The 27502-nt window shown below is 42.2% G+C and overlaps 1 protein-coding gene across 14 annotated transcripts in view; it reads left to right on the forward strand.

Annotated features, from left to right (window-relative positions):
• Osbpl6 (oxysterol binding protein like 6) overlaps nt 1–27502 on the forward strand; it is a 182363-nt gene that overhangs the window by 117673 nt on the left and 37188 nt on the right. For 7 of the 14 annotated variants that reach the window (XM_040745635.1, XM_040745634.1, XM_040745637.1 and 4 more), the window contains 9 exons: nt 6517–6609; nt 11697–11819; nt 14005–14058; nt 15086–15199; nt 15307–15477; nt 17706–17838; nt 20567–20670; nt 21474–21566; nt 25613–25687. In XM_040745635.1, coding sequence (XP_040601569.1) covers nt 6517–6609; nt 11697–11819; nt 14005–14058; nt 15086–15199; nt 15307–15477; nt 17706–17838; nt 20567–20670; nt 21474–21566; nt 25613–25687 — 960 coding nt within the window. The remainder of the gene's footprint in view (nt 1–6516; nt 6610–11696; nt 11820–14004; nt 14059–15085; nt 15200–15306; nt 15478–17705; nt 17839–20566; nt 20671–21473; nt 21567–25612; nt 25688–27502) is intronic. The other 7 variants (XM_040745640.1, XM_040745648.1, XM_040745643.1 and 4 more) reach the window with 3 other exon arrangements.

Raw genomic sequence — 27502 nt, forward strand, 5'->3', positions numbered from 1 at the left:
TTAAGATTGTAGATTAACTCTGGTGTCTTTTTCAAGCTACAAGGAACTGTTAGTCCTGTTTTCCTTTTGAAGCAGGTCTCTTGTAGCTCAGGCTAGCCTCTGAGTTGCTATGTAGCCATGCTGCTATGTAACTGATGTTGGTAAGTGTTAGAATGCAGGGTATTAAGTAATGAATCAAGCAGTATGTTCTGCGTCTGTTTCTACTTAAAGGCAACTATGGGAATTAAAAGGCTATCATGTTCTCACCCCTTCGTTCGGATACCAGTGTAGCACTTTGATGTTTGCAGGCAACACTTCTTTTTCAATAAGCTTTATTTATTTCTATGAGTGTGAGTGTTTTGCCTAAAGTATGCGTACTGTGTGTATGTGTGTGCCTGGTACCTATACTGGCCAGAAAAGAGGGCATAGGGTCCCCTGGAACTGGAGTTACAGATGGTTGGGAACCACCAAGTGGGTCCTGGGTCCTCTGCAAGAGCAACAACTGCTCTTAACTGCTGAGCCACCTCTCCAGCTCTACAATCAGAATTTCATTGATGGATGGATGGATGGATGGATGGATGGATGGATGGATGGATTGATTGATTGATTTTTCCAACATGATCACAGTTTCTTCTCCTTCCTTTCTTCCCAGTCTGTCCTGACCCCGCCATGCTCTCCTCAGATAAGAGCAGGCCCCCCAGCCATGCCATATCAAGTTGCAGTAAAACTAGGTACCTCCTCTTCCGGGTCCCACAAGCAGGTAACAGCGTCAGAGACGGCCCCTGCTCCCTCTGTTAGGAGTCCCACAGGAACACCAAGCCACACAACTGTAACATAAGCAGAGGCCCAGAACAGGCCCATTCAAGCTCCCTGGTTGTCAGTTCACTCTCTGTGAACCTCTATGAGCCCAGGTTAGTTGATTATGAGGTTTTCTTGTGGTGTCCTTGACCCCTCTGGCTCCTACAATCTTCCCTCCCCTTCTTCCACAGGATTCCCCGAGGTCCACCCAATGTTTGACTGTGGGTCTCTGCATCTGTTTCCATCAGTTGCTGGATGAAGCCTCTCTGACAATTAGACTAGGCAATAATCTGTAGTATAACAAATATCACTAGGAATCATTTTGTTGCCTTTTCTTTGCCAGATATGTTTGGTCCTATCCTAGGTCCCTGGGTCCTGGCCCTCTAGGCAGTGTCAAGGGTGGGCTCCCTATCAAGGTATGGTCTCAAGCTGGACCAGTCAATCACTGACCATTCCCATTTGCACCACCATTACCCCAGCATGTCTTGTAGGCAGGGCAGATTGTAGGTCAAGGTTATGTGGCTGGGTTGGAGTCCCTAGTCCCTTTACTGGAAGTCTTACCTGGTTACAGGAGATGACCCGTTCAGGCTCCTAAACCCCTATTGCCAGGAATCTTAGCTAGTGTCACCCTCATAGATTCTTGGGAGTTTCCATTGCACTAGGTTTTTAATTCATCCCAAAGGCAAATTGTACTTCTTAGGATAAAAGGTTTCCAAACACAGGCAGGGTGTTAATTGGTAAAGACACTCCCCTTTCTGTGCAGAAGCACCAGACTATGGTCACTTTGCTTTTCTCCCTGTCCCATGAGGACCTTTTCTGGGCACTGCACTGTTCTTAAGACTTCAACTCTGAGTTTCACAGAGCTCTTAAGGGTACTTCACTGTCCACACAAGCTGCTGCTCTCATACAGGCGGGACAAGATTCTTACTTTGTCAGCATGGCCTTGTGGTCTTAGTGACTCTAATTCAGTGGTTCTCAACCTGTGGACCTTTTGGGGGTTGAATGATCCTTTCACAGGGGTCGCCTAAGATCATCGGAAAACACAGATGCTTACATTATGATTCACAACAGTGGCAAGATTACAGTTATGAAGTAGCAACGAAAATAACTTTATAGTTCGGGTCACCACAATATGAGAAACTGTACCAAAGGGTCACAGCATTGTGAAGAGTGAGAACCACTGCTCTAATATCTTATGTTATTACAAAGAAAAGTGTTCCTTAGAGGAAATGATTAAGATGACCCGGGCAAGTATGTGAGCGTCTTCCACTCCAGGTATCCAGGTGGCTGCAGAGTCCTCATTGTCCTGCTGCTGGTGGCCTCACATCGAGAGTGTCTAGGGAATTTGCTTCCACTCACATTGACGGCTTGCACGATGAATTCTGATGCACTGGTCATGCTGTGGTCCTGATTAGGGCTACTGAGTTTGCTGACTGTTAAAGTGGCGCTGTAGTTATGACTTCATCTCTTCAAAGGGCCCCCTGCCCAGTTGCAGCCATCCTTCTGTTTCTTTGGCATATGTGAGCTCCCTAATTGATTGTGTAATGCTTACAGCTAGATGGTAGCTACCATTTTAGTGTCAGCTGTGTACCAGTGTCTGGGCAGTGCTTTGTATACACCAAATGCCAACTCTGTGTCCTACAAGAAATATTATCCCCATCTTAACAGATCGAAGACATGAGGCCGAGCCTGGTTAGTGATTAGTCTGGCGCGTGGTAAGTAGGATGAGAGCAGTATTCTGGTCTAAAAATGTTACACCTTTTGCTCTGTGTCATACACTACAGTCCCAAAGCTAAAGCCAGCTGACTTTTAGTTCTCAGAATTAGAAACTGGAAATTACACGACCTCAAGGTTAATTTCAGGGTTGTCCGAGAAAATAACCTTGAAGTTTCATGTTATTTCAGAGTTTGTAACCTTTCGCTTTCCCAATGTCCACTTTGGAATCCCTGCAAGGCTGTGGTGGAGGGAGCCTTGCCTTGTGTTCAGTCGTGGGAGCATATGTCTTTGAAATTTTTGTAACATATGTCGTCCCGTATTAGCTTTAACTCCACTAGAAGAGAATATTTAGAAGCCTGGGCCTCTGAGTCAAATCACCCCAGTTCTTCCTCACGGCACCACTCTGGCTCCCTGTCCTCACTATTCCGTTACTCATAAAGTAAGTCTGTCAGTGTACAAAAGCTTGAGGAGATGTAGCAAAATAATCCATGCAACGATCGTTGGTGGCGATAAGGTAAGTGCTGTGGGAATTCACTGTTGGTTGCTGGCAACACTACCTGATTAGGCTGCTCATCCCACTGGAATGCTGTGCTGTGCTAAAATACACAGCACTTAGGAGAGATTCTGGCCTAGTGGCTACAAGAATAGTGAAAACTTTTTTGAGCCTTCTAGCTTATTGGATGCTTTCCTTTGAAAATACTTCCTATAATTTGTAAATATAAATTTATCATAGAAGGACTGGGGAGATGGCAATTCCAATGCAAGGGCCCCGTCCTGGCCCCAGCATGCATGTAGAAGGCTGGACAGTGTGCTGTGCATGCTTGTAACCCCAGCCTTGGGGATGAGGAGAGGGAGATCCCTGGGGCTGGTTGGCTAGCCACCCTAGGCTTCTTGGTGTAGCCTACAGGAGATAGGAGACAGGATTGGCATTTTGAGGAATTATACTAAGAATGACCTTTGGCCTCCATAGGCACACGCTACACACAAAGGCAACTCATGAGCGTGCGTGTGCATGTACACACACACACACACACACATGCATACACATGTGCACGCACATACACCAAAAAAAATAGATAAGATAATAAGGTAGTAGTTTTTGTCAACCTGACATAAACTAGGGTCTTCTGCAAAGAACCAACCTTAATCAAGGAATTGCCTCCATCATCTTGGCCTGTGGACATGTCTGTGGGTCATTTTACTAATTGCTAATTGATGTAAGAGGGCTCAGCCCACTTTGGGAAGTGTAAACCAAATAGATCCTTACCTTCCCAACTTGCCTTAGTCAGTGATTTCACAGTGAAAGAGAAGCAAATAGGAGCAGAGAGCCAGGTGAGCAATTTCAGTGGCATTCGCGCTCAGAAAGCAGTGGTCTGGTTGCCTTTAGTAGTACCCTACACTTGGATGGAAAGTAAGTCTGTACAGGAATTTGTAGCCACAGCCTGAAATATTCCCACCAATTGCCTTGTATCTTTGAAATAAAATTGACAAGAAGCCCTGTTCAGCAGACCTTTGGAGTCTTGTTTTTCTCTACGTGAGCTGTTCTGTGCTGCCCAGCTATTATGCAGAGTCTCATTGTCTGTTTATTGACACGGAGGAAGGCAAAGGAAGCCATGTGGGCAGATTTCCCCTTGCTGCCCAGGAGGTATTAAAATCTGTGAACTCTAGTCTGAAGAGCAGACTTACTTATAAAGAAAGCTCAAGAGCTGCAGGGAAGGCACCAGCCCCCTTTGACCAGGGAGAATGGGGGATGGGTGAGTGCTCCCACCTCTGTATGTTCCTGGAGAGATTGGGTCAGTGCTCTCTCTCTCTCTCTCTCTCTCTCTCTCTCTCTCTCTCTCTCTCTCTCTCTCTCTCTCTCTCTCTCTCTCTCTCACACACACACACACACACACACACACACATGCACACAGAGGGAGGACATAGAAATTAGGTTGTGATTTTAAGATTTAAGAGGAAGCTTTATTTTTTGAAGAACGATGTGTTTCTGTAACCATCTATGTTGCTTATATAACATGTTTAAAACCTTCAAGGTAGTGTATGTTTCCCAGCCATCATGAAAGAAAATGAGAGCAGTCAGCTTGTGAAGAAAAGGGGAGACAATTATAGCACAAACAATTATCTTCAAAGAAGTTATGTGAAAAGAAAGACCTGATTTTGTAATTGCAGATGTAAGGACAAATTTGATGTTTCCCAGTTGACCAGAGCTTTCAATCCAGTAAACAAGAAATGGGAGTTTAAAAGTTAAATTCATTAAATGTTGTCAGACATTCCATTGCCTTGAGTTCTGCTCTTTGCAACTCCAAGAGAAGCTTAGAAGGTATTTCAGAAGTTATGTCTAAGAACCTTCTGCCCACTTTTTGTGATACTGTGAATCAAATCCAGGCCTCCTGCATGCTAACCACACACTCCACTGCCAGCCCCAGAGCTGTGGGATGGGTACAGTAAGATGAAATGGTAAGTCTCAGCGCTGATGAGCTGGCCCTACTCCAGGAAGCACTCGGTCCAGCTAGTGTCTGATGTGAGGTCTGTCACTCTAAACTTTCAGAGCTGGTGATACTAAAGACATAACATTCAAGAATTTTCCTTTATAATAATGAACACATGTGAATGCAAGCCTGAAGAATATGCTTTTGTTTTTTTGTTTTTTAAGAAATGTGATTTTGAGGCTAATCCTGGGTATTGAGTTGGGTTAATTCTAGGGTAAGCAGTGGTGCTCAGGTTCTGTTACTGTACAAATTGCAGGATGGTGGTTTGTATGAGAAGTACTGGCTTCTCTGTTAACATGCTGGAGGTTAAAGAAGAAAATAGCTTCTTTTAGAATTCAGTTACCAATTATAATACTTGTTACCAGTTGGTAGCTTTATCTATTATGCTTTCGTTTTCTTTCTTTTTTTTTTTTTGTTTTTTGTTTTGTTTTTCGAGACAGGGTTTCTCTGTGGCTTTGGAGGCTGTCCTGGAACTCGCTCTGTAGACCAGGCTGGCCTCGAACTCACAGAGATCCGCCTGCCTCTGCCTCCCGAGTGCTGGGATTAAAGGCGTGCGCCACCAACGCCCAGCTTGCTTTCGTTTTCTTAGGCACAGGTGTGCATGTGCGCGCGCGCACACACACACACGTAATTAAAACAATTTATTACTATGTCTCAGTAAATATTTTTTATGATCTCCTGTGCCTTGAAAAAAAGCAACACAATGTGAGGGTTAGATTTTTCTCTCATTTTAATATGTACTGTATTGTGTATGTATAGTGAATATTCAAGATGAATGAGCTTCTCTTTCTATAGCATAACTACTCCCAAAGTCAAGTAGAGAAGAAGAAATTGATGTGTGTTCTCTGTGCCAAGCACACAGGAAGCTACTTTCCAGCTGCCAATGTCAGGTCACGTGGTGTTTCACCCTTCTGGTCCACGAAACCGAGGCAATGTTTTAACAGTCCACTGCTATCTATAGACGCTGAACTCATGTTTATTGAACTTCATGCCAGATTGATCTCTGTGTGTGTCTTGATTTGGAAGTCAGAGACTCTGGTTTCCCTTTCCTGCTCAAATGTCTTGTGTTAATCCTTCATGCCCTGCCTATGCTTATATGCTGTAGTTGGCAAAGCCAAGTTTCTCTTCAGGTTTTGTGGTTCTGACAGCATTTGATGGCATGGCAACGAAGGGAGTTCACAGTGATGCATGTAAATTGCCCATCGCCCGACATTCTCAGTGTGTGTGTGTGTGTGTGTGTGTGTGTGTGTGTGTGTTCTAACAGTTTTTTTCCAGGACATACTCCTGTGACTCCTGTAAGGTCAAAGCCAGCCCTGTGGAAGATGCTCAGCAGTGAACCACACAGGCAGCTTGCACTGGCTGCTGTTATTTTTTCACTCCTGCTACTGCTGGGCTTGCCCTTCAAGGCCCCTGCTGTCTCCTGGCAGCTCACTCTTCCGCTGTGCTCCCTATGATCTATCCCCCACCCCACCTCTGTGTTCACCCATGTGAGGAATGGGGCCCTAATGCTATGTGGGTTTGTGTTCATTTGCAGAGTATCCATGTTTTGGAGAGAACAGCTTCATCGGGCACGGAGCCCTCTGTCAGTCGGCAGTTGCTAGAGCCAGAGCCCATCCCCCTCTCCAAGGTTAGTGACAGTGTGACTGCTTTCTCAAGTAGCCCAGTGCCTGCTCTGGGGACAAATGAGCTGTGGATAACGGGCACCTGACTCTCCTAAGGTAGCTGCCACTTTTTCTACTCAGAGATTTTTTTCTGCCTTGTGTGAGGGGAGAATAGAAAGAACTATATTTCCTTTGAATTTCCAGGGTTGTATATGATGGTCTAAAAGTATTTTAAAGGAAGAAATAAAGGAAAAAAGCTGTTATTTCTTCCTGGAGAGATAAACAAATGATTGATTAATGTGGGGGGGAAATCACCAGTGCAGCAATTGTAGCAAGTATCATTATTGCCCAAGTACTGCATACTAGGTGCTATGCAAAGAGCTTCAGTACATTATCACATTTGATACAAGTGTTATAAGCCACTCTTTAACATGTACGTACTTATTACATTTAATGAATCTGGAAAGTCAGGCAGGGTTAACGATTTTTCCTAAGACAGAAGAGCTGTTAAGTAGCAGGGGGACATACAAACTAGATCTGCCCAGTCCAGTAACCTGTGCTGTTTATCTCTGCCTCACCTGCAAAGTCCAGTGGTACCTACACCTGCTGGCCATCACACCCTGTGACTTCTGGTCTCCATCTAGTGTCTGCCTTCCAGCAGTGACTCTGAGGTGAACAGTGCAGATTAAGACTCTGTCTGTATCATGGAAGCCAGAGTTCCTTTCTCTTCAGCCTGTTCTCCCCAGATTTGGGAAGCATCTAAAGTTATTTATGTCTAAAATGCAAACGATGGACCTCCTGCTTGTCCCCACTCAGATGAGATGGTCATCTGAGGTGATGAGCTGGTTCCCTGATGGGAACACCCCGAAAAGAGAGCACATGCAGATTTCAGGTTCACATAAAAGAGCTTTATTTCCTAAAGAGGACTAATTACAAATATGCACAGATGATCCTGACACGTGGCTTCCTATATACAGACTAACCCTTTAAGAAAAGAACACGCTTCTATACTGTCCAAGACATAATGGATATGTGAACTTGTACAATTTATACTTAGAAGATGCTACAAGCTACAAAATTTATTCCGTCAGACAGGAGTAGAGGAAAATAATTATTAAACTATAAAAGTAGAGGGGGGCCTAGAGAGATGGTTCAACAGTTGAAAATGCTTTCTGCTCTCACAGAAGACCAAGTTTGGTTCCCAGCACCCATAATCTGGCAGCTGATAACTCTCTGTAATTCCAGCTGGAGAGGATTGGCTGTCCACTTTTGGCTTCTGTGGACACCTGCACATAAATGGTATACACACGTGTATATACTTGTACACACATGTGTACACATACGTGCTTGCATAGATCGCTAAAAATAAAAGCATCTTTTTTTTTTTTTTTTTTTGGCTTTTCGAGACAGGGTTTCCCTGTATTGTTTTGGAGACTGTCCTGGAACTCGCTCTGTAGACCAGGCTGGCCTCGAACTCACAGAGATCCGCCTGCCTCTGCCTCCCAAGTGCTGGGATTAAAGGCGTGTGCCACCAACACCTGGCTTAAAAGTATCTTTAAAAATAACTTAGAAATAAAACGGACAGACCTCCATTTGAACAATAAATGGAGACTACATGCTTGGTGAATATAACTATCATATCTCTTTGAACCATCCATCCTCTATGGCTGGTGAAAAGATGAAAAACAAACAGATGTGGGACAGTGGGAAAAGGTACATTTACTGAACACCCATCTTGTGTCATAATTCTCTCAATTGGTCTCCACATTGTTAAAGTGGGTATTGATTTCCTCATTTTCCATATAATTCTAACATAAAGGCCTAAGTCACTTGCTGCAGCTTGCCAGGTCACAGAAGCTGGGGTGCAGTCTGTTGACCCCAGGGAGTACCAACAGAATTCGCTCCCCCCTGACTTCTGTTGTCTCCCAGTTGCGTCTTACTTTAGGACTAGTAGACCTTTTGTTTTTACATTAGTACTTGTGGACAAATCTTGGGGTCTCATAAGAGTCAGTGTATGCACTGAGGTGCCACTGCATGTCACCACTTCGGAGCCTTTGAGAGAACACGGGCTGCCTGGGTACTGGTTGGAAGGAGAGCTTTGAACAAGGCATTGCCCTGGCTCAGGATTTATTTAAATCTTTGTTTTCAGCTCTTGAGACATTGTTGCCTATCCTCACCCAGCCGGGAGACTTACTTGCACTTTTTATACTTTGAAAGCATTACAAGCTACAAAAGTTATTCCATCCAGCAAGAGTAGACCTCTGGTCCAGAGAAAGGGAAGACTTATTAAACTATAAAATAATTATTAAACTGTAATTTAGAGGGAGATGGGGAAATGGCTCAGCAGTAAGGGTGCTGAGGCCGGTGTAATACTGATATGATCATCTTTGGGCTTTTGTTTCTGTTTCTGTCCTAAATAGACTTAGGAAGTGTGGAGACTCGAACTGAAGATAAATAATGATTGAAATTCCAAGAAAAATACACTTTTTTTAGGAAATTATTTTAATTTTCTTATGCTGTACCAAATTCACAAAGCGAGAAAGGGTGGTTTCAGCATCATGGAAAACAGAATGGGGAAGGTTCTGTCTTGTGTGGAAATGGGTTGTTTCCTCTCCTGCATATTTTATTTGCAACCTTATCATCCATCAGCATTTATAATTGAAATAGGTGGGGCTACCGTTTTTATCCTTTGCCTCTTTGTCAGCTTGACAGCAGACTTCATCGTTACTGAGTTATTGAACTGAATTAAGATTCTCTTCTGTTCCGTTGTTTTTGAACATTGTGCTGGAATACATGGCACTGATAGTTCAGAGCAGCACCATTTCACGTAGGAAACAGACTCACTTTTGGTCTATTCTGTTTTACCTGTTTCCTACTCTCCAGTTCAATTCCCCCAAAAAGGAAAGAAAACCACTCTAACAGAAATCAGTAGTGGTGGCTACAAAGAGATGTGTTTGTCCCACACCTGACGTTAATTAACAACTGTACTTGTTACTAAATGCTTCCATTTTACGTCATACAGAATTCGTCCTCAGACAGAGAGGTGGGGCAGCAGAGGGGCCTCTACCCATTTAAAAAGGATGTAGACAGAAATAACTTTTTAAGATATATACATAAATCCATTTAATTATTTATTTCTATTTTATTTGCATTGGTGTTTTGCCTGCATGTATGTGTGTGAGGGTGTCAGAGTGTGGAGTTACAGACAGCTGTGAGCTGCCATGTAGGTACTGGGAATTGAACCTAGGTCCTCTGGAAGAGCAGTCAGTGCTCTTAAATGCTGAGCCATCTCTCCAGCCCTAGAAATGTCTTTTAATACGACTCACATGTTACTGAGGACAGAAGTCCAGTGACTATATTTAAACACATGGAAGTTGCCCTTACTCATAATTCCTTAGTGGTGTCCATCATTTGCATGGAATGTTACTATTACGATGAGAGCAGGAAGCCAGAAGTCCTTGATGGTTTTTGTCAGAACTTGCTACTTTCTCTGGTCTTCACAATGTTCATAAGTAGGGTTCTACTCTTGATTTGCAACCCAATATTAAGAAAGAGGACTCTAGAGCCTCCACGTGTGACCTCATGGGATAGTGCCACCTCTGCTTGTGTCAGCCAAAAAGGCATGATATTCTGCACAGCCCCAAGCTGTCTCATCAGAAACATTTTTATATCTAAGTAACAGATCAATTGCAGCATTATTGGTTGTGTTGTTTTGAGACAGGGCCTCTCTATGTAGCCCTGACTGTCCTGGAACTTGCTGTGTAGACCAGGCTGGCCTAGAACTCACAGAGATCTTCTGCCTTTGCCTCCTAATTGCTGCTATTAAAGGTGTGCACCTCAACATGCAACTCAGAACAATCACAGTTTCTGGCCAAATTATCTTCAAGCAGAAATGCGCGTCTTGAGCTATTACATATCATTGGAAGAGTGTTGCCAAATAGACAGCACAGGTCATGATATGTAGCTCATTCCTCAGCAGTGACTGTGGATGGGAGGAAATGGCAGTACTTTTAGGCTGTTTCCTGAGGTGGGTGAGGCAGCTGTGGGATTGGCTTTAGGTAGGATGCAGGTTTGGTGCTGGTTTTAGTCTCTTCAAAGAGACAGGACCATCTCTGTCTTTTATGTCCTAACAAGACTTTGAGAAAATTCCACCCTGGATATACCTATTTTGATTTAGCATAGATTAGACTTGGTCCCAAAACAAGCAGCCTCTAGGATAAAGAAGGGGAGAAAGATGGTGAACACAGCCCTCTTCACCCATGCCATGTCCCCTGTCTGTGTTTGGTAATGGCACCTCCTTTCCCTAGACTGTCAGAGCTTCACAGTTGCAAGGTTTGGTCTAGTCTGAGATACAGTGCTCTAACCATCTCACTCTGCACTTCCATAGGGATCTAAGGTAAAAGCCGTTTCAGAATGCAGCTACCCCATCAGCTGGGTGGGCCCCTGCCGAGGGCCTGTCCTGATCTGCGCATAGTGCATCCACCCCTCTGAAACTAAGGCTGCAGAGTTGAGATGAGACAGGAGATTTTTTTTTCTTCCTCCAACCACAAAAGTTTTGTGCGTAAAGTGAGAAGCCTTTCTCTGTTAGAAAGACATATGGTAGTTCTGGGTGCCATGCCAAAACTCTAGAATCTGGGATGCTTAAGGATGTTGCTAGATCTGTGATTACCTAGAGCAGTGGTTCTCAACCTTCCTGACACTGTGACCCTTTAACACAGTTCCTTATGTTGTGCTGACCCCCAACCATAAAATTATTTTCATTGCTATTTCATGACTGTAATTTTGCTACTGGGGCCCAGGATCTTCATGGGGGAGGATGCATTTTTAACATTCTGAGTGAAGGAAATCAACATTCCTTTCTACTTCCAAGCAAACTGAGTGTCCCCAGTGTGCCTGTCATGGAGTCTGCATGCCTCCAGATCTACCTGAGAAACTCAGGGGAGCGTCACTTGAAAGTGCATGACTTTTTTTGATGCTGCAATTAGCTCCATAATGTCACTCATCCTATTGTTGGGCTGAGGGTGGCATCAAAGGTGACGTTCTGCCTAGGAATCTCCTTAAAGGCATATCATTAAGCCCGGGACATAAATGATTTGTTTTTCTTTTCTCTCAGGAAGCTGATAGCTGGGAAATTATAGAAGGGCTGAAAATAGGCCAAACCAATGTCCAGAAACCAGACAGGCACGAGGGATTTATGCTGAAGAAAAGAAAATGGCCTTTAAAGGGCTGGCACAAGGTAATCGCCCAATCGGATCGAAGCTGACAATGTCATCGTAGAGACCTTACTCATTATTAGGTGGGAAACAAGGGTCACTGGAGCTTGTGAGTTTGAAACCTTGTCTCAGAAACAAACAAATACCCAAAAAGGAGAGGAGAGAAGGGGAAGATGGAAGGATTGAGGAAGGGAGGGATGAGAAGGGGAAAAGAAAACAAATTCTGTGGCACTGAGGGGAGAGCGCTAGTCCATTCTCAGTAGAACCCCTTTTGTTAAGTTCCTTGGTGACTGACATCACAGCAAGAGCAACTTCATGCATTCACCACCCCTGCTGTAGACAGGTGTGCTTGAGTAACAGCTGCCTGCTGGCAAAGCACGCAGGCTACGGATTACAACTTCCTTAAAGAAATGGACAGATGAGAAATGTTGCCCCACCCTGTCTCTAGAGCAGGGTGAAATCCAGTCAAAAAGGCTTCCATTTAATACAAATTTCCCTTGTCAGAAACTGTCTCCCTTCAGCCCACAATATCACCCCAATACCAAGGGCTTCTCTCCTCCATTCACCATTCTTCTAACTAGAATTTTGGCCAGCAAGTGATTCCTTCTGGGCCTGCCTCTGCATCTGTCTCATCATCCATAGCCTTATTTAGCTCTTTCCTGTGACATCCTATTGTTATTCTTGTCTAAATTTCCTTAATAGAAACGTAAAATTGGGAAAACGGGCCAAAGCCACATTTTGAAAAATGAATTGCTATGTTCAGTTTAGCATTCTGATTCCTGACTCAGCAAAATGGCTGTGGATTGATATCTTTCTGTATTTCTTCTGGATTGTGTGTTTGGAGAGTTCACATGAAGACTAAGAGAGCACCCCACAGTGCGTTTCCTCCTCTCTCTAATACCACTAGGTATTGATTAACAATCAGCCCATTTGAATGCCCATATGGCAATTGAACTGCTTTTTTAATGTGGAACTTTTATTCTGGAAGGTACCTGTTGTTTTCAAGAATCCCAAACAAAGGGATTACAGTGGCCCTTTGTGAGTTCTAAGCAGGGTGACTTTGGGGACCTGATGTTCTGCTGTCTCAGCAGCCATGAGTTCCTGCATCCTATGAAAATGTTCCAGCAGAGTACATGCCAGCAACAGAAGGATTTCCTACACGCACAGAGCTGGAGTAGGGCCCGCGGTGTGGCTTTTTCTAAATGGCCCACAGAAAGGAAGTCAACATGAGAGAGTTCTTCAGTATTTGCAATTAAAAGATGGCAAATCCACACAGACTCTACCAGGCAGATCTCAGGGCAGACAGTTGCCTAATCACCCTCCTTTTTTATAATTATTTCACTTTAAAAAAGAGTTTCTATTTATTCCTGGAGAATTTCACACATGTATACAATGTATTTTGATCAAATCCACCCATTTCCTATGCAGTCCCCACCCCACAGCACACCATCACACCCTCTTACCAATTGTACATCCCTTTTTGTTTTAATATATGCATATTTCACTGGTCCACTTAGTGTTGCCCATGTGATTTCACTGGAACGTGAGCAACCTACTAATAGCCACACCCCCAAGGAAAAAGTGGCTCTCCCTTCCCGTGTAACCATCAACCACCAACTTGGGGTGGAGCCTCCGTGTTATTCTTAATGCAGCTTGGGAATATTATTTAATCTCTTTCACTAATAGTAGAACACAAGCATATTGCCAAGGAGATAATACATACACATTACCAAGGTCACTTAACCCTTGTAGGTAATTTATTAGTAATGGATCTGGTGTAATGGCTTCTGTAACAGACATGAGAATTTCAAGAAAGTGCCCATGGTGTCCAGGGAAAATTCAGGACTTCCCTGAAAAATTGTAGAGGAACCTTTACAGCATTGCCATGATCTCTTCAGGTTATTTTTTTCCTCACTTGTATAATGTCCTAACGGGGTTAGTTCATGAAGCCTGAACAGCAGGTCCTTAGACCTCCTCCTGGTGAAGATGAACCATGGAGGAAAGACTCCACCCCTGACATGTGTAAAAACACTCTACTAGAACTCAAACCCACTTGCCTCACTTCCTGTGACCCGATACACTGAATCCCTGAATCAAAGTCATCAAACATGTTCACTGCTAAATGCCAAGCAACTGGCCACCTGAGCGTGGGGATGCTTTATGTAATTCAGAGCACAAACAGTAACCAGTGGTGTTTGCCTCTTGCAGCGCTTTTTCGTCCTGGATAATGGAATGTTGAAGTATTCAAAGGCACCACTTGATGTAAGTAGCTCGAAGAACATGTTTCACAGATTTATTTAGAATTCTGCTTGAAGTGAGTAAACACTGTAACTGCGCAAAGCTCTGGACCATATAGTTACCAGCTTTCTGCATGTCTGGGCCTGTAATATTTAACAAGCTACAAACTCTGAAGTTCTAGAGAAGGTATGTTTCATGCTAATACTCAAGATAGCATAAAAATCTCAAACTAGTACATGGATATTTAACTATGTTTTAAACAGAGGTTTAAGCCTAAAAGTGACACATTAATAATTCCACCCTTCCTGTCCTAGAGAGAAGCATCTGAAAGTGTTTTTTCTGTGTACTTTGAAATGGATTCCATGTTCCTTTTGGGCATTTAAAGCCCTCCTTGTTCATATCAAAATTCATTTAAAAACTGTCTTTTGTACTTTTGTGTTTCATTCATCTTTTTATCTTGAGAACCCCAACTCATTAAGATTATTCCAAATTGCTTTTGCTTAATATCTACGTAGTACTCTGCATGCAAATCTCTGAGTTTCTTCCTTCCTGCCATGTGGTATAGGGAAATAACTGAGAATTAGTTTTGTCCACCCATCAGCCATGGAATCAGCTATGTCCTTGGTCAGCCAAGGACAGCCAGAAGAAGGGACTGGTGACTCCATAATCTCTGGTCTCAGCTGCCCAAGTCTACCCTAACAGCTGCCATCCAGCTGATTCATGGGTCACGGTTCAAAAGTTGACTTCAGTTATTTTGGGAATCATTGGCATTGCCTTATTGAGGAGCTAGAAGTTAAGCAGTCTGGAATTATGAAGAGCTGGCATTACTAGTGCTCAAAATAGAGAAAGAGAGTCATGTTGCATGCTGAAATGGATGTGAAGTCATGATAGCTCTGACTGTCCTTAGACCTTAGCCATTTTCTCTTAATTAAAAAGAATGTAGTCAACCCCATAAGTGAGTTAAAATTTTCCTTGAGCTCACTTTAGTTCAGAACAGAAACACAACAGCCCATATACCCTTCCAGCATATTCACTAATCTTTTGATTTCAGATCCAAAAGGGGAAGGTACATGGGAGCATAGATGTCGGACTGTCTGTCATGTCCATTAAAAAGAAAGCCCGGCGAATAGACCTTGACACGGAGGAGCATATCTATCATTTGAAGGTGAAATTGTTTTCAGCATCTGGCATTAGCAGGGGATGTAATATGCCTGCACCAGTGGCAGACAGGAGACAGTTTCCACAGCTGTCTTTCCTTGTTCCCTGTTCCAGGTGAAATCCCAGGACTGGTTTGATGCTTGGGTCTCCAAACTGCGCCATCACCGTTTGTACCGTCAGAATGAAATTGTGCGATCACCAAGGGATGCGAGTTTCCACATATTCCCTGCAACTTCAACAGCTGAGTCCTCCCCAGCTGCTAACGTTTCTGTTGTAGATGGAAAGGTATGACTTTGTGCTGTAAGCAACCAGCCTGGAAATCGTTTGATTTTTATAAGCTGACACCCAGAAGACAAGTGACATTGGCACTAGAGTTAGTCACAAGCAAAGATGAGCAAGACGCGTGAATCACCGAGAGTTTCCGGTTATTTTTCCTTTATAATGAATGGACCACATCGTTTATGTGTGGCTTTTTAGGAATATTGAATGGTAGAGCAAACATTTGTTTAATCAGCATCCGGGAATTCCTGGGTACTAATAAAGAGACCCAAAGTTCTTAAAATGAAACTTATGCATTACTTTGAGGTATGATGTATACATATCCCAGAGAGAGGCTACTCAGTCCCCCACCTCCCCCACCACCCAGAGTTAATGCGAGTCAGCTGGAGAGGCCCGTGGTATCAGTAGTGTTTCAGTGAGACTGTGTTTTATGTGTACAAGTGACATAGCCTTCCCAGGATGTTACCACACAGCTGTTTCCAAAATCAGTACCTCCTTTCATTAAACCAAGTGCCAGACAGGAGAAGCTAAAGTTCCTTGGCATGTAATAAGATTTCTGGTCTGTGTTGCAGAACATCTGCAGTGTTTCTTGTCTGAAAGTCAAGGTTGGTCAGCGGGCAGGGAAGCAGCTGTTTCAGGGTTTGATTCAGTAATTGGGTTGCATTGCACAGGAGTATTATGGCTTCATGCTCAGTACCCAAAACTGAGGTCAGAGAAGCTGATTGGGTTCAGAACCATTCCAGTGGAGAGTCTGACTTCTCTCTTTGCTTCCACAGGCATCTACATAATACCTAGATTACAGGTTCCTTCCTGCATAGCATTGGAAAACTTCATTGAGAAACACCAGGCCTAACCTACCAAACTTAGTGGAATGTTACCCATTCTCGTGTTTTTTTTTTTTTTTTATGGAAAGTGCTTACTAGTGTATAAGTTAAACCCCACTAATTATATTTCACAAGGCACCCCGATATATGGCTTCATTGTGATTTCATTCCTGCCATAGACTGTTTTCCTTTCTCCTAGTAATAGGGTTGACCGAGATGTTAACTAGTTCTGCATATAAGGAATACAAGCCAAGAGCCAGAGGGATTGGGGTTTGGGAACTCAGAGGTTCCTGTATTTCTTTGGGCCTCCTGAGTTTTCATCACAGGGTAGCATGAATCTGGGTTAGTCCAAAGGGAATGAAAACTGTATCCCAAACAGATCTTTAAAAAGAAAACATTAATTTTTAATTCTTCAGGTTTTTTCCCCAGCCTCTGCCCGTATCTTTGGCACAAAGCATTGATAAAAGATGCACTATTTCATCCCTTGTCTTATTTATTAAATAGCGTGGGTGATATCTGAGATTGGTGGACTGAAACCAAATCCTGCCCCCCACCGTTTGCTCTGGAATAGGAAAGCTCTCCAGCTCTGGTCTCCACAAAAGGTCCATTTCTCCAGGCTCAGAGCTCAGATTTCCTAGGTGATTTCCATTACATTCATCACAATGCAGTAAGAGCCTTTTTTGTCCCCTTTCCTGCCTCCCACATATCGAATTAGGAGGCTCCTGAGTGTTAGCTGGTTTTTGGCCCTGTATGGGTAATAAGTAAGACTGGGTTTGCTAGCTGTGTGCATTATTTATTTCTTAATAATTTAGAAGAGACATAATCAGTTACAAGTGAGTATTGGAGTCAAATGTGAAGTTTTAAAGTCGTTTCGGCTCCTTGGGAAGTAAATTTCTGTTTATTCTGCTGTTTGCTGTACACATTAGTATCTACATATTTTGTTCAGCTTTATTTCACATAAAAATCCTTCTAATGGGAAAGCAACCAGCTATGGATAACTTGGCAAGAAAGATATATATATATATATATATATATATATATATATATATATATACACGCTTCAGAATGGTTTCGAAGCATTCTAAGGCAGTTGCTGATCATTAGGGTAGAGAGTTTCTGGAGAGGAGAGGCCTTTAGCCAAGAGGAGAGGCCTTTAGTCAAGGAGACTCTGGTGAGGACCCTGTATAATACAACTTTCTGAGTAGTTTCAAGTGACTGGGCTTCTGAACGGTTGGGTCCTCTTGAGTTTAGGCGGGTTTTTTTGTTTGTTTGTTTGTTTGTTTGTTTGTTTGTTTGTTTTACCCTGTTTTCTTCATCGGATGATGGAGGTAGCATTGATGGAGTGTTATTAGCATGAATGAACTCCACTTTCATTTGTGTAAATTATGCGCTTCATTTCTTTGCGTGTAGATGCAGCCCAACAGTTTTCAGTGGCAGTCCCCTTTACCGTGTAGTAACAGCCTCCCTGCAACCTGCACGACGGGGCAGAGTAAAGTGGCGGCCTGGCTGCAGGACTCGGAAGAAATGGACAGGTGTGCGGAAGGTTAGTTCCTGCCTTGGGGGCGCTCAGAGCAAGCTCCCCCCCAGACCCAAAGCTGATGGAAATCCCAACACGGCAGCCTCCACCCTCACCTTCCTGGGTGACCTGGCCTTCCCTTTTCTTAGTTGTGTACCTTCTAGATCCTTATGTCCTGTGACCCAGGCTTCCTTCCTGCCAGTTCTCCCACCTCCTCATGGGTCTCTCCTGCCTTGGCTTCCAAGCTCTTCAACCTGGTCATCTCTTCACCGGTTCCCTCTCACTGCCCCTTGGGGCCTGAAGAACTTCTACTCTTGTACCTAGGCTCACACTGCCCTCCTCTCGAGGTCCCTTCCTCCTTTGCTGTTGTGTTGCCCATGGAACCATTCTGTTCCCTGTTAGCACAGATGTAAACTATAGGACCCAAGGCTGCACATGTCTGGAGTTACCTGTGGGTGGGACTTCACTGTAGAGAGGTCTTTGGGAATTCTGACTAGTCCCATTCTTTCCTGGGCTATTTAGTCTTTTCCTTTCTCCTTCCTCAATAGAACCAACCCATTGGCCCATACTTTATCCACAGACCATTTCCATTCTAAAATGATTTTCATTTGCCCACAAAACTGACAAAAACAAGGGCAATGTAGAGAGTACTAAGTCTCAACTGATTTAACTTTTAGATGCTCTTGAGATACTGCATTAATTCTGTCCTTTTATGAGATTATAATAAAAAACATGTTATGTAACTTCCTGATATTTTTCACTTAGAAAGAAAAAACTGAACAATCTGTTAACTCTCCTGCACCTCACCATTTGTTTAAACTCCAGATTTACATTTTCTTCACTCTCTGAGACACCATACTTAATCAACATGTGAAATTATGATTTAAAGGAATTTTATATTCATAATCATGTCCATATAGCATCTCATTAAAGTGTTTTACTTTGTTGTATCCACCATACACAATTTCCAGTTGTGGAAGGAGGCAGATCACTTTCAAACAGCCCTGTAGAATCCTGCAGTGTTTGGAGACTGCCCAGCTTCCAAATGCTTCCCCCGTTAGCCCAGCCCCTATGCCACAAAAGAGGATTCAAACTCAGACATTCTCACTGCAGAGTGTGTATCTGAATGTGATGCCCCACCAGCTCCACTGGGTTTCCTCTGAGGGTCCATATTAGCTGGACCTATGTATATCAGTGATTGTCACATCTAACTTGCCTCCCTGCCCATACAGCCAAGTCAAAGTCTTGTCCTTATCCTTACCAATCTTTTGTGGTGATCCATTCCTATCTTTGTGACCCAGAGGCAACACTTTTCTTGTCCCTGCTGGTCACACAGCCCCATGACCGTGTTACCTTGTCTCCAGCTCAGTTATTTCATCCTTCTCAGAGGCTCATGAGGCGTTATCACCTGTGAGCCTAATTTCAGGTCATATACCAATACTTAGCAGCTAATATACTGTTGTATCCAGCCGTGAGGCATAGGTACTGTTCATTTTCTGCACTTCATGGGCAAGGAGAATGTAATTTGAAGAAGTTCAGACACTTGCCTTGGTGGGGAGGTTGGGATTGCGGTCAGCCCACATTTGACTAATCCCCGAGTCAGTGCTTTGTTCACTACATAATGCCCCTCAAGCCAGGCAGTCCTTAGAATAACTGTGCAAACACCTTCCAGTGGCTCTTCACTGGCTCTAGGGTGTTAACTCCAGGGCACTTGCCTCAGCATTTAGCAGCCAATGCATTCAGCATTCTGGCCCTACCTTGCCTTCTTCTGTAGACTCAAGCACCTGTTGTTGTTTTGTTTTGTTGGTTTGTTTTACCTGAATGTATTTACATATGTCCCGAGTGTACCAAGATGGTTCTTCCCAACCTCTCCGCCTTTCTGTTTGGCTAAAACTTTTCTGTCAGCCTTCTAGACTTTTTGGGGATTAGGTGGGGTCTCTCTTGTAAATATGCTTTCAAACTGTGAAAGCATAAACGCTCTCCCTTCTCCTCATCTCTTGCGGCACTTATAAAAAAACAAAAAACAAAAATCTATACTGATCATTTCTCGTAAAACATGCTTACTCCTGAGATGGGTTTCAGTTAAAAAAAGGGACTATTTCATAGGTTGAATTTCAGAAGACTTAACATTTTAGGAAACCCATTATATGTCTGATTTATAGCTCAAACAGTTAAGGTAGTAATTGGTTCTTCTGGAATTATAAGAATCCAGGTCTCAAATGCGTGGGAAATTGCTTGGCTCTTAGAATATATTTTTCCGTAGAGATAGATTTTAAAGGAATCATTCCTTGCCACATTATTAGTGAGCTGAAGAACAGAGGTGTTTAACTGATTTTTACTCTGTTTTTCTGAAGTTGACTTTGGCTCTGCTCAAATTCCACGCAGCCACCTTGTAAACCATTTTAGAGGAACAAGTAGGCAGGCTCCTAAGAATAAAACCACAAGACTGCTGAAATCTCCAAAGTGTCCATGAGACAAAAGCTGTGAGGACAGAAAAGCAGTCACACACAACTTGGTATGTTAAAGCCATCTACTTTCAGAGTCACAGTTGGTAAGAGTGGGCTTTGAAACCATCTCCGCACCAGTGGCTGCCATGACTCTGACCCAGAGAGAGGTAATTCTTTGGGTTACCCCCGAGTATTACCATCATATAAATATGAATCTGCCCATCCATCTACCACATCATTTCACCACAGAGGGATCTATTATTGTCGCCACGATTTCTGCCAAGTTCTGACGTTTTTGTCTTTACTAGATCTTGCACACTGTCAGTCAAACCTTGTGGAACTTAGCAAGCTCCTGCAAAACCTGGAGATACTTCAGAGGACTCAGTCAGCACCTAACTTCACTGACATGCAGGTAAACGTGACTGTCCCAGTAACAAGAGCTAAGATCCTATCTTAAAACTTTACTGGACTGTCCTGTGACTGTGCAAGGTGACACTCAGAAGAAAATGACTATAGTCAGACTAACATTACAGTATTTATAATATCAATATATGATTTATATTCTGGAGTTATTCTTTTCTTTCTTTAGTTAATATGTATTTGTGTTTTACCTCCATGTATATCTGTGCACCATATGTGTACAGGAGCTATGGAGTCCAGAAGAGGGCTCCCCTGGGACTGGAGCAGTAATAAGAGATGGTTGTGAGCTACTATGCCGGTGCTGGGACTCAAACCTAGGCCCTCTATAAGAACAACTGCTGAACCATGTGTCCAGCCCCTCTGGAGTTATTCGTAATACAACAAAATTTGGTGTTGTTGTGTTAAATAAGAAGAGTTTTGTTGATGTTTTACATTTAAATATATTAGACTATTGCAGACATACATATTTGTGTCACTTTCCTGTGTCATTTTTGTATTAACAATGATGGCTCTGAAGTTTAAGCTCCTGAACTTTCAGACGTATGAACATCTTTCAGTATAGGAAAGATGCTCGCAATCTCTGATCTTGTTTTCATGTTTGCACACTGAAATATAAATTTCACAAGGGAGTTATAGAGAAGCCTTTGGTTTTAGTATACATACTGTCTTTCTTCCTTCGATGACTGGCTTTGGGGTTCTAACGATTCCTAACTAGCTTTCTGGGCTCTTAGTGTGTGTTATCATCTGTGTGAACTTAATAACCCTTTGTTGCTTTTAACTATTTGTGTAATGTAGGCTAACTGTGTAGATATTTCAAAGAAAGACAAGCGGGTCACAAGACGCTGGAGAACAAAAAGTGTCAGCAAAGATACAAAAATACAACTGCAGGTACCACATTTTGCTTCCCATTCATTTGCCTTTTGAAGCATTGTCTCTGTATCCGTTACACACCAGCCCCTGGCCACGAGGTTGAAGGAATAGCTTCACTGTTGAAAGCTTGTGCTTTGCAGATAGAGTTCCATTATCTAAACATGGAATTATTTGTTTTAGTTCATTGGACATTAAGTCCAAAACCCTTGAAAGGTAAGGGTGACCCAGTTTGGCCACATGGTAGAATTTCCATGCTCAGTCATAGCCTTTGAAGCATTCGAACTCAGACAGCACGCCACTTTCCAGTCAAAGCTGGAAAGCCGGTATGGACTGTAATGTACGCTCATATATGGAGTCTCACTATTAGGAGGCTCTTTCATGGGTGAACTTTGTGCACAGTTTTATCGGCCTTACAGGAGGTGTTGCAGGTTAAAAATCAACACAGCGGGTGACCACTGTGATTCTCTGGCCTCATAATTTATGCATTTCTGTTAAATTTCCTGGCCTTTATTTGCTCCTGCTCAAATTACAGAATTAATTTAATGATTATTGAATTGTATCTCAACTATGACATTCTATAATTACAAAGATAGATCATATCTGGTCTACAGTGATCACTCTAAAATTGGAACTAAAATCTTCATACCTCATGATAAATTTACTTAAAATTAAAATCTTGAGTTACAATAAATAGTTGTAAAATTTCAAATATGATCCTTTTATGTTATCGCATTTCAGTGATACAGACTATGGTAAATGCCTAAAACCCCTTATGTCATAAATGTTATTACTTTCAAATCTTGACAAAAATCTCTACTGTTCTTACCTTAGCTGTGTAAGATGATTGCTTACCTGCACAGTTTAGTTTTTAATTATATAGATGAATTTAGATTCTAACACAAAGGTGAAAGTAACTAATTGTCAGTGCTCTGCCCCTTCTTCTGGGTAATTAACAAACCTAATTGTCCTCTAATTTAGACTGCTTTAATAATGTTCTGTGTATTGCCACTCTGGATATGTCAATAACAAACTGCTGGTGTGCTTTTTAATCTGATGTAATTCATAATACATTTTCACAAGCAATAAGCATTCCTGCTTCTATTTAGAATACCTGCATCCCATTACCATCATTCTGCATGTTCATTTAAGCAGGGTACTCTTACGTGTTTCCCATTCCATTCATAAAATTAATGCTGAAGGGAAAATATGCCAAATGGTTTCATGAAAAACCTGCAAAATTGTCATTTATTTTGAGCTTATGATTTGTCTTGTTTGTTTTTAGTCTTTATCTTCTCATGTCTAAGAGAATAGAGACATTTTTGCAGCCAGAAGAACCCTTTCTTTAAATTAAAGAATTAAAGAATGCTAGCATCCAAAGAGTGTCCCCGTTTGTTATAGATACCATTTCAGTCTTTTTCTGTAATGCACACCACTGAACATATTCCCTTCAGAGGTGTGGACTGGCTCTTGGCGAGTCTGAGCACAATGTCCCTGGCTGTCTGTGGGGCCAGGACGCCCACCACAAGCCCAGCTGATCCATTTTTCCCACTGGAGGAAACAAAATGTTGTTCTGGTTAATAAATGTGCCGAGAAATCCTAAGGATTGTTTGACTCATTAGAAGAAATTGGCATAAGAGCAGGCAAATCTTTGGGTGACTTCTTTGAATTTTTCACTGATGCCATTTTGCTTTGTTTGACCAAGGAAGTGACTCAAATAACCCTTATAATTCTTATCTAGATGAGGAACCTGCAATTACCTCATCCCTACACTCACTTTACTTTCTCAAGAGGAGCAGATGTAGTTTTCAGTAGAAACACAGACTTGGGATGACAGTAAGCTATTAATCACTCCCAGAGAGCGTTTACTTCCATTTGAACTTAAAGTGTGTGTCATTGGCTGGAGTGCTGCTGCGGAATTTGAACATTTTTCTGCTTGCCTAAGGCAACAACAGGTCTTCCAAGAGCTGTCAGGAATCTCTCTGTGTGTAACTAGAATGGAACCAGAGCTCCTTCAGCATCCCATTGGGAATGAAAAAGTTCACCCAGTAATATCTGTAGGCAGTAATATTTTGCCTACAGAAAAGCATGACATTTATTTTTACCATAGTAGATTTTACCCTGCTCCATTTTTCTCCTCACTCTAGCTGTTTTCCCCTTCCAGCCCCAAAGCTTTGTGATTATGAGAAGTCCATCTAATGATGCCAAGTGTTTGTTTTGAGTTCATTATCATCTCACTTTCCCAGAACACCGCTATTGCAGCCAACTTGAAAGATTCTTGGATCATGAAAAGTCATTTTCTGTTGTTTGTAACTTAGGTCATTTGCCAGTTGTGAAGGAACCCAGGCTATGTGGCAGTGGTAGTTGGGTGGTGATCATTTATTGGTGTTGATATTGTGTCATTGAACTTAGTATCCATCATTCTATAGTAGTGGTCATCTTGAAAAACTTCCATGATAGATTTTTTTAATTGACTCCAGGAAGTAGAAAATGAAACATGTTATACCAGGTATTTGATAATAGCTTATTATTGTTAGGATAGATGGCTCAGCTTTCCTGAACAGAAAAGTTAAATGCTAGACCTAGTTGGCCATGTTTGTAGTAGATGCCACTGAATTGTTGCTCTCAGAAATCTTTTGTGCAACTCATGGAGTCAGCATTTGTCTTGAAAGTTCTGTGGGGATTATCTTTTAAGAAAATAGGCATCCACGTCTCCCAAAACTTCAGATTCTCAGTTCTAATAAAAATCTCAATAACACTATTTAGTCGAAAGTGCTATAAAAGAGAAGTGCCATTGCCCTGTGTTATTAATGGAGTAAATTAGACAACAGGTCCTGGAGGAATCAGAATAGGAGGATGTGCATAGTTGCCAGTCAAATTACCCATCATTGACATGAAGCTGACCTGGTCTCACATTCCAAAATCATACCGACATGGGGAGATTTGTCCTTCCTTTTTTTACATTAAAGGTAGAGATTTTATACAGAAAATCTTTGTAGAAAATAGATTATGCATGTATGACACACATAAATATGCAAAAGATTTGTGAAGTAAAATATGAGAGTAATTTGGAAAATGTAAAAGAGAATTGGAGATGTGAGAATTCAAAACATTTGTCATTCCACACAGATGAAAGTATGTTGTTATGTTGTTGTTTTTATGTGAATTGTTGGGTTAGTCTAAGGAACCTCACTTTGGCTAACTGAAGTGAAACTGTTGTTCCCAATCTTGGAGAGACCGGGTTTGTAACACTGAAAAGGAGATGCTATTACCTCTAGGTTTCTTCATATTTGTGCACAGTGCCAAATGGAACCCATGTTCTCAGTTTTTCATAACTGGTGTTTTTAGACATTGGCTCCCCCCCAACACACTGAGGCACTTAAAGGCTCCCTAGCTCCCCCAAACCCTGACCTAGTGGACCTGCTGGCCTCCACCTTGGGTAATCCTTCAAGTTGAAGATCCCAACATTCTTGCTAACACTGAATCCCTGCCAGCAGGCTTTTTGCTAGGGGGTTGGATTAAGGGGTTGAAGAAGCCTGTTTCTCTTCCCTTTATTCTTTTCTCTGGATGCATTTTATTTATCTATTTTATCTATTTATTTATTTTTGCTGTAACATTTTATATAATTACATCCCCCCCCCCAATTTGCCTGCTTTCTTCATTACCATTTACTGGATGCCTTTTGACTTAATACAATGTGTCATCACATTTTTCAAAAGGGGTGTGCCGGTGCATTTTCCCTCAGAATCACAGGCCCCTCATTAATGTGCTAATTTATAGCGCTCCATCTCTTTTGGGGATAGGGATTATATTCAGGAAGTGGACTTACCGTGTTTGAGTGGTCTGCAGTGAGAATAAAGAACATTCCTTGTGGCATGAAATGTCCTTTTGACCTGTTTCAATGCTAAGATTTTTGTTTGTTGGTGTTTTTTTTTTTTAAGAAAAGCCAATTACAGTTAAAACTGCCTTTTTTGTTTGTCTGATTATCTTTCATTCCCCCATCAATCCCCTCCTCTTCATCCCCATCCCATGTTTTTACCCCCTTTTCTTCTCCCATTCACTGTCAGGAAGGGCCACCCGCGAAGGGTCAGTTCAACACAACTCGGCGCCGGCAGAGGCTAGCGGCAGCAGTGGCTACAACAGTGAGTGGATTTCCATCTCAAATGAGCAACTGTGTGCAAGGGTGACTTTATGGTGATGGTGTCACCAGTGTGTTGTGGATCACCTGTGGCCTACTCAGTTGACATCACCTTGGCATGTTCTCTGGCTCTCCTCGCGTGGCAGGAATTTGATGTGGGTGCTGGTTTTTGCAAAGGAGAGATAGGCCACAATCCTGTTCTACTGTCATTGGAAGAAATAATTAAAACTGAAGTTTCACTGAATTTGAGAAACTGATTATGGGACCCTGAGATGGGAGAATTTTCTTAAATTATGGTATTTTATTTATTTATTTTTACATACTGATACCAGAGCCTTTGCTGTTTTCTTTTTTTTCTAAGAAATGCCATGGTACTACAGAAATAAGTTGGGGGGGGTTGTTTTTTTGTTTTGTTTTGTGTGTGTTTAGCAGTATGACTGCTTGAAAAGAATGTAAGAAAGAAATGCAAGGGTAAGAAAACGTGGGTTTTTATGTCATCTCTGCATGGCTACCCAAAAAACCCATAGCAAGGGAAATCACTTTCTAGAAAGAATACTGAGCTAGAAGCTGGAAAATATAGTATGGGAATGAAAAAAAGCACACAAAGTTAGAATTAGAGGGTTTTTTTCCTTCCAAGAGGCAAAAGAATGAATAGAAGGACATAGGTAGATAAGGTAAATAATCATGACTGCCCATATAGAATATGAAGCAGAACACCTGACCACATTTTCTGGATAAAAGTAAATCATAATATGAATGCATCCCAAGATCTCATTTGCTTTTAAAAATATAGATTCCCAAGTTCATAGTAATCATGGGTGCTATTTTTTTATCTGTTAAATATTCTTTGAGTTAATAACAACTTTATTCTTGCAAAAAATAGGATATACTTCAAAGTATAATTGCTAAATAGTAGTGAGAAGGCTTTGGATGCACCGTAGAATAGCTCCTGGTATGAGGGCTGTTGGTTTTCTACTTCATGGTCAGCTTGGGTGTGATATGTAAGTGCTTAGCTAGATCACAGGATAGAATTACTGTTGATTCTTGAAACAACCAGTGACTTGGAATTAATCAGGGGACTGACGCCTACATTGATAGTTTTACAAATATTTGAACCAAGTCACTACTGAAATTGTGCTCTGGTGCAGTGGGCGTATTCAAATGCAAGTGAATGAAATCTGGGCCCCTTGTTCAATAACAGATTCTGGCAGTAGACATGTCTAACCAAATGATCCTTACAGAAGTACCAGCATCATGGTCTGGAAAGCCAAGATCCGTGGCTTTGTGATAATGCTTTTGTGCCCTCCAATGATATGCTTCCAGAATAGCATGCAGGGAGGTGATTGTGTTTTTCCTGGGTTCAGTTTTTAAGAGTTACATGCAAACAGTGAAAATAATAAAGTTAGGATCAGCACCTGTTCGAATGGAATATGTTTATGTTTTCTTCAGTTGGCAGCAGAAGAAAAGGCTTTTTTTTTTTTTATGGAAAGCATTAATGCCCACATCTCAGCATAGCTGTGACCACAAAAAGAACTTAGATGATTCTAGTGAAAAGAAAAGGTGCTTTTCTTAAAATAATTACAGAAATAGCTGGGGTTGGGTGGCTGCTGGCCCCTCTAGGATCTGTGCTTTGACTCTGGACCTAAGAAGCTTTATATAGGATCCATCCCTCCTCACCCTCCCCAACCCCAGCAGCCTGATTCAGCCTCCCTGTTTCTTTTAGCGCCACTCCTCTTCCCAACACTGAAGCTGCCCCACATTTGGACCTCCCCTATCCTGCAAGAAGTCTTTTGTCTAGACTCCTTTCACAGAATCCTTG

This window comes from Mesocricetus auratus, unplaced genomic scaffold (assembly GCF_017639785.1).
Source record: "Mesocricetus auratus isolate SY011 unplaced genomic scaffold, BCM_Maur_2.0 Super-Scaffold_100004, whole genome shotgun sequence".
NCBI classification, from domain to species: domain Eukaryota; kingdom Metazoa; phylum Chordata; class Mammalia; order Rodentia; family Cricetidae; genus Mesocricetus; species Mesocricetus auratus.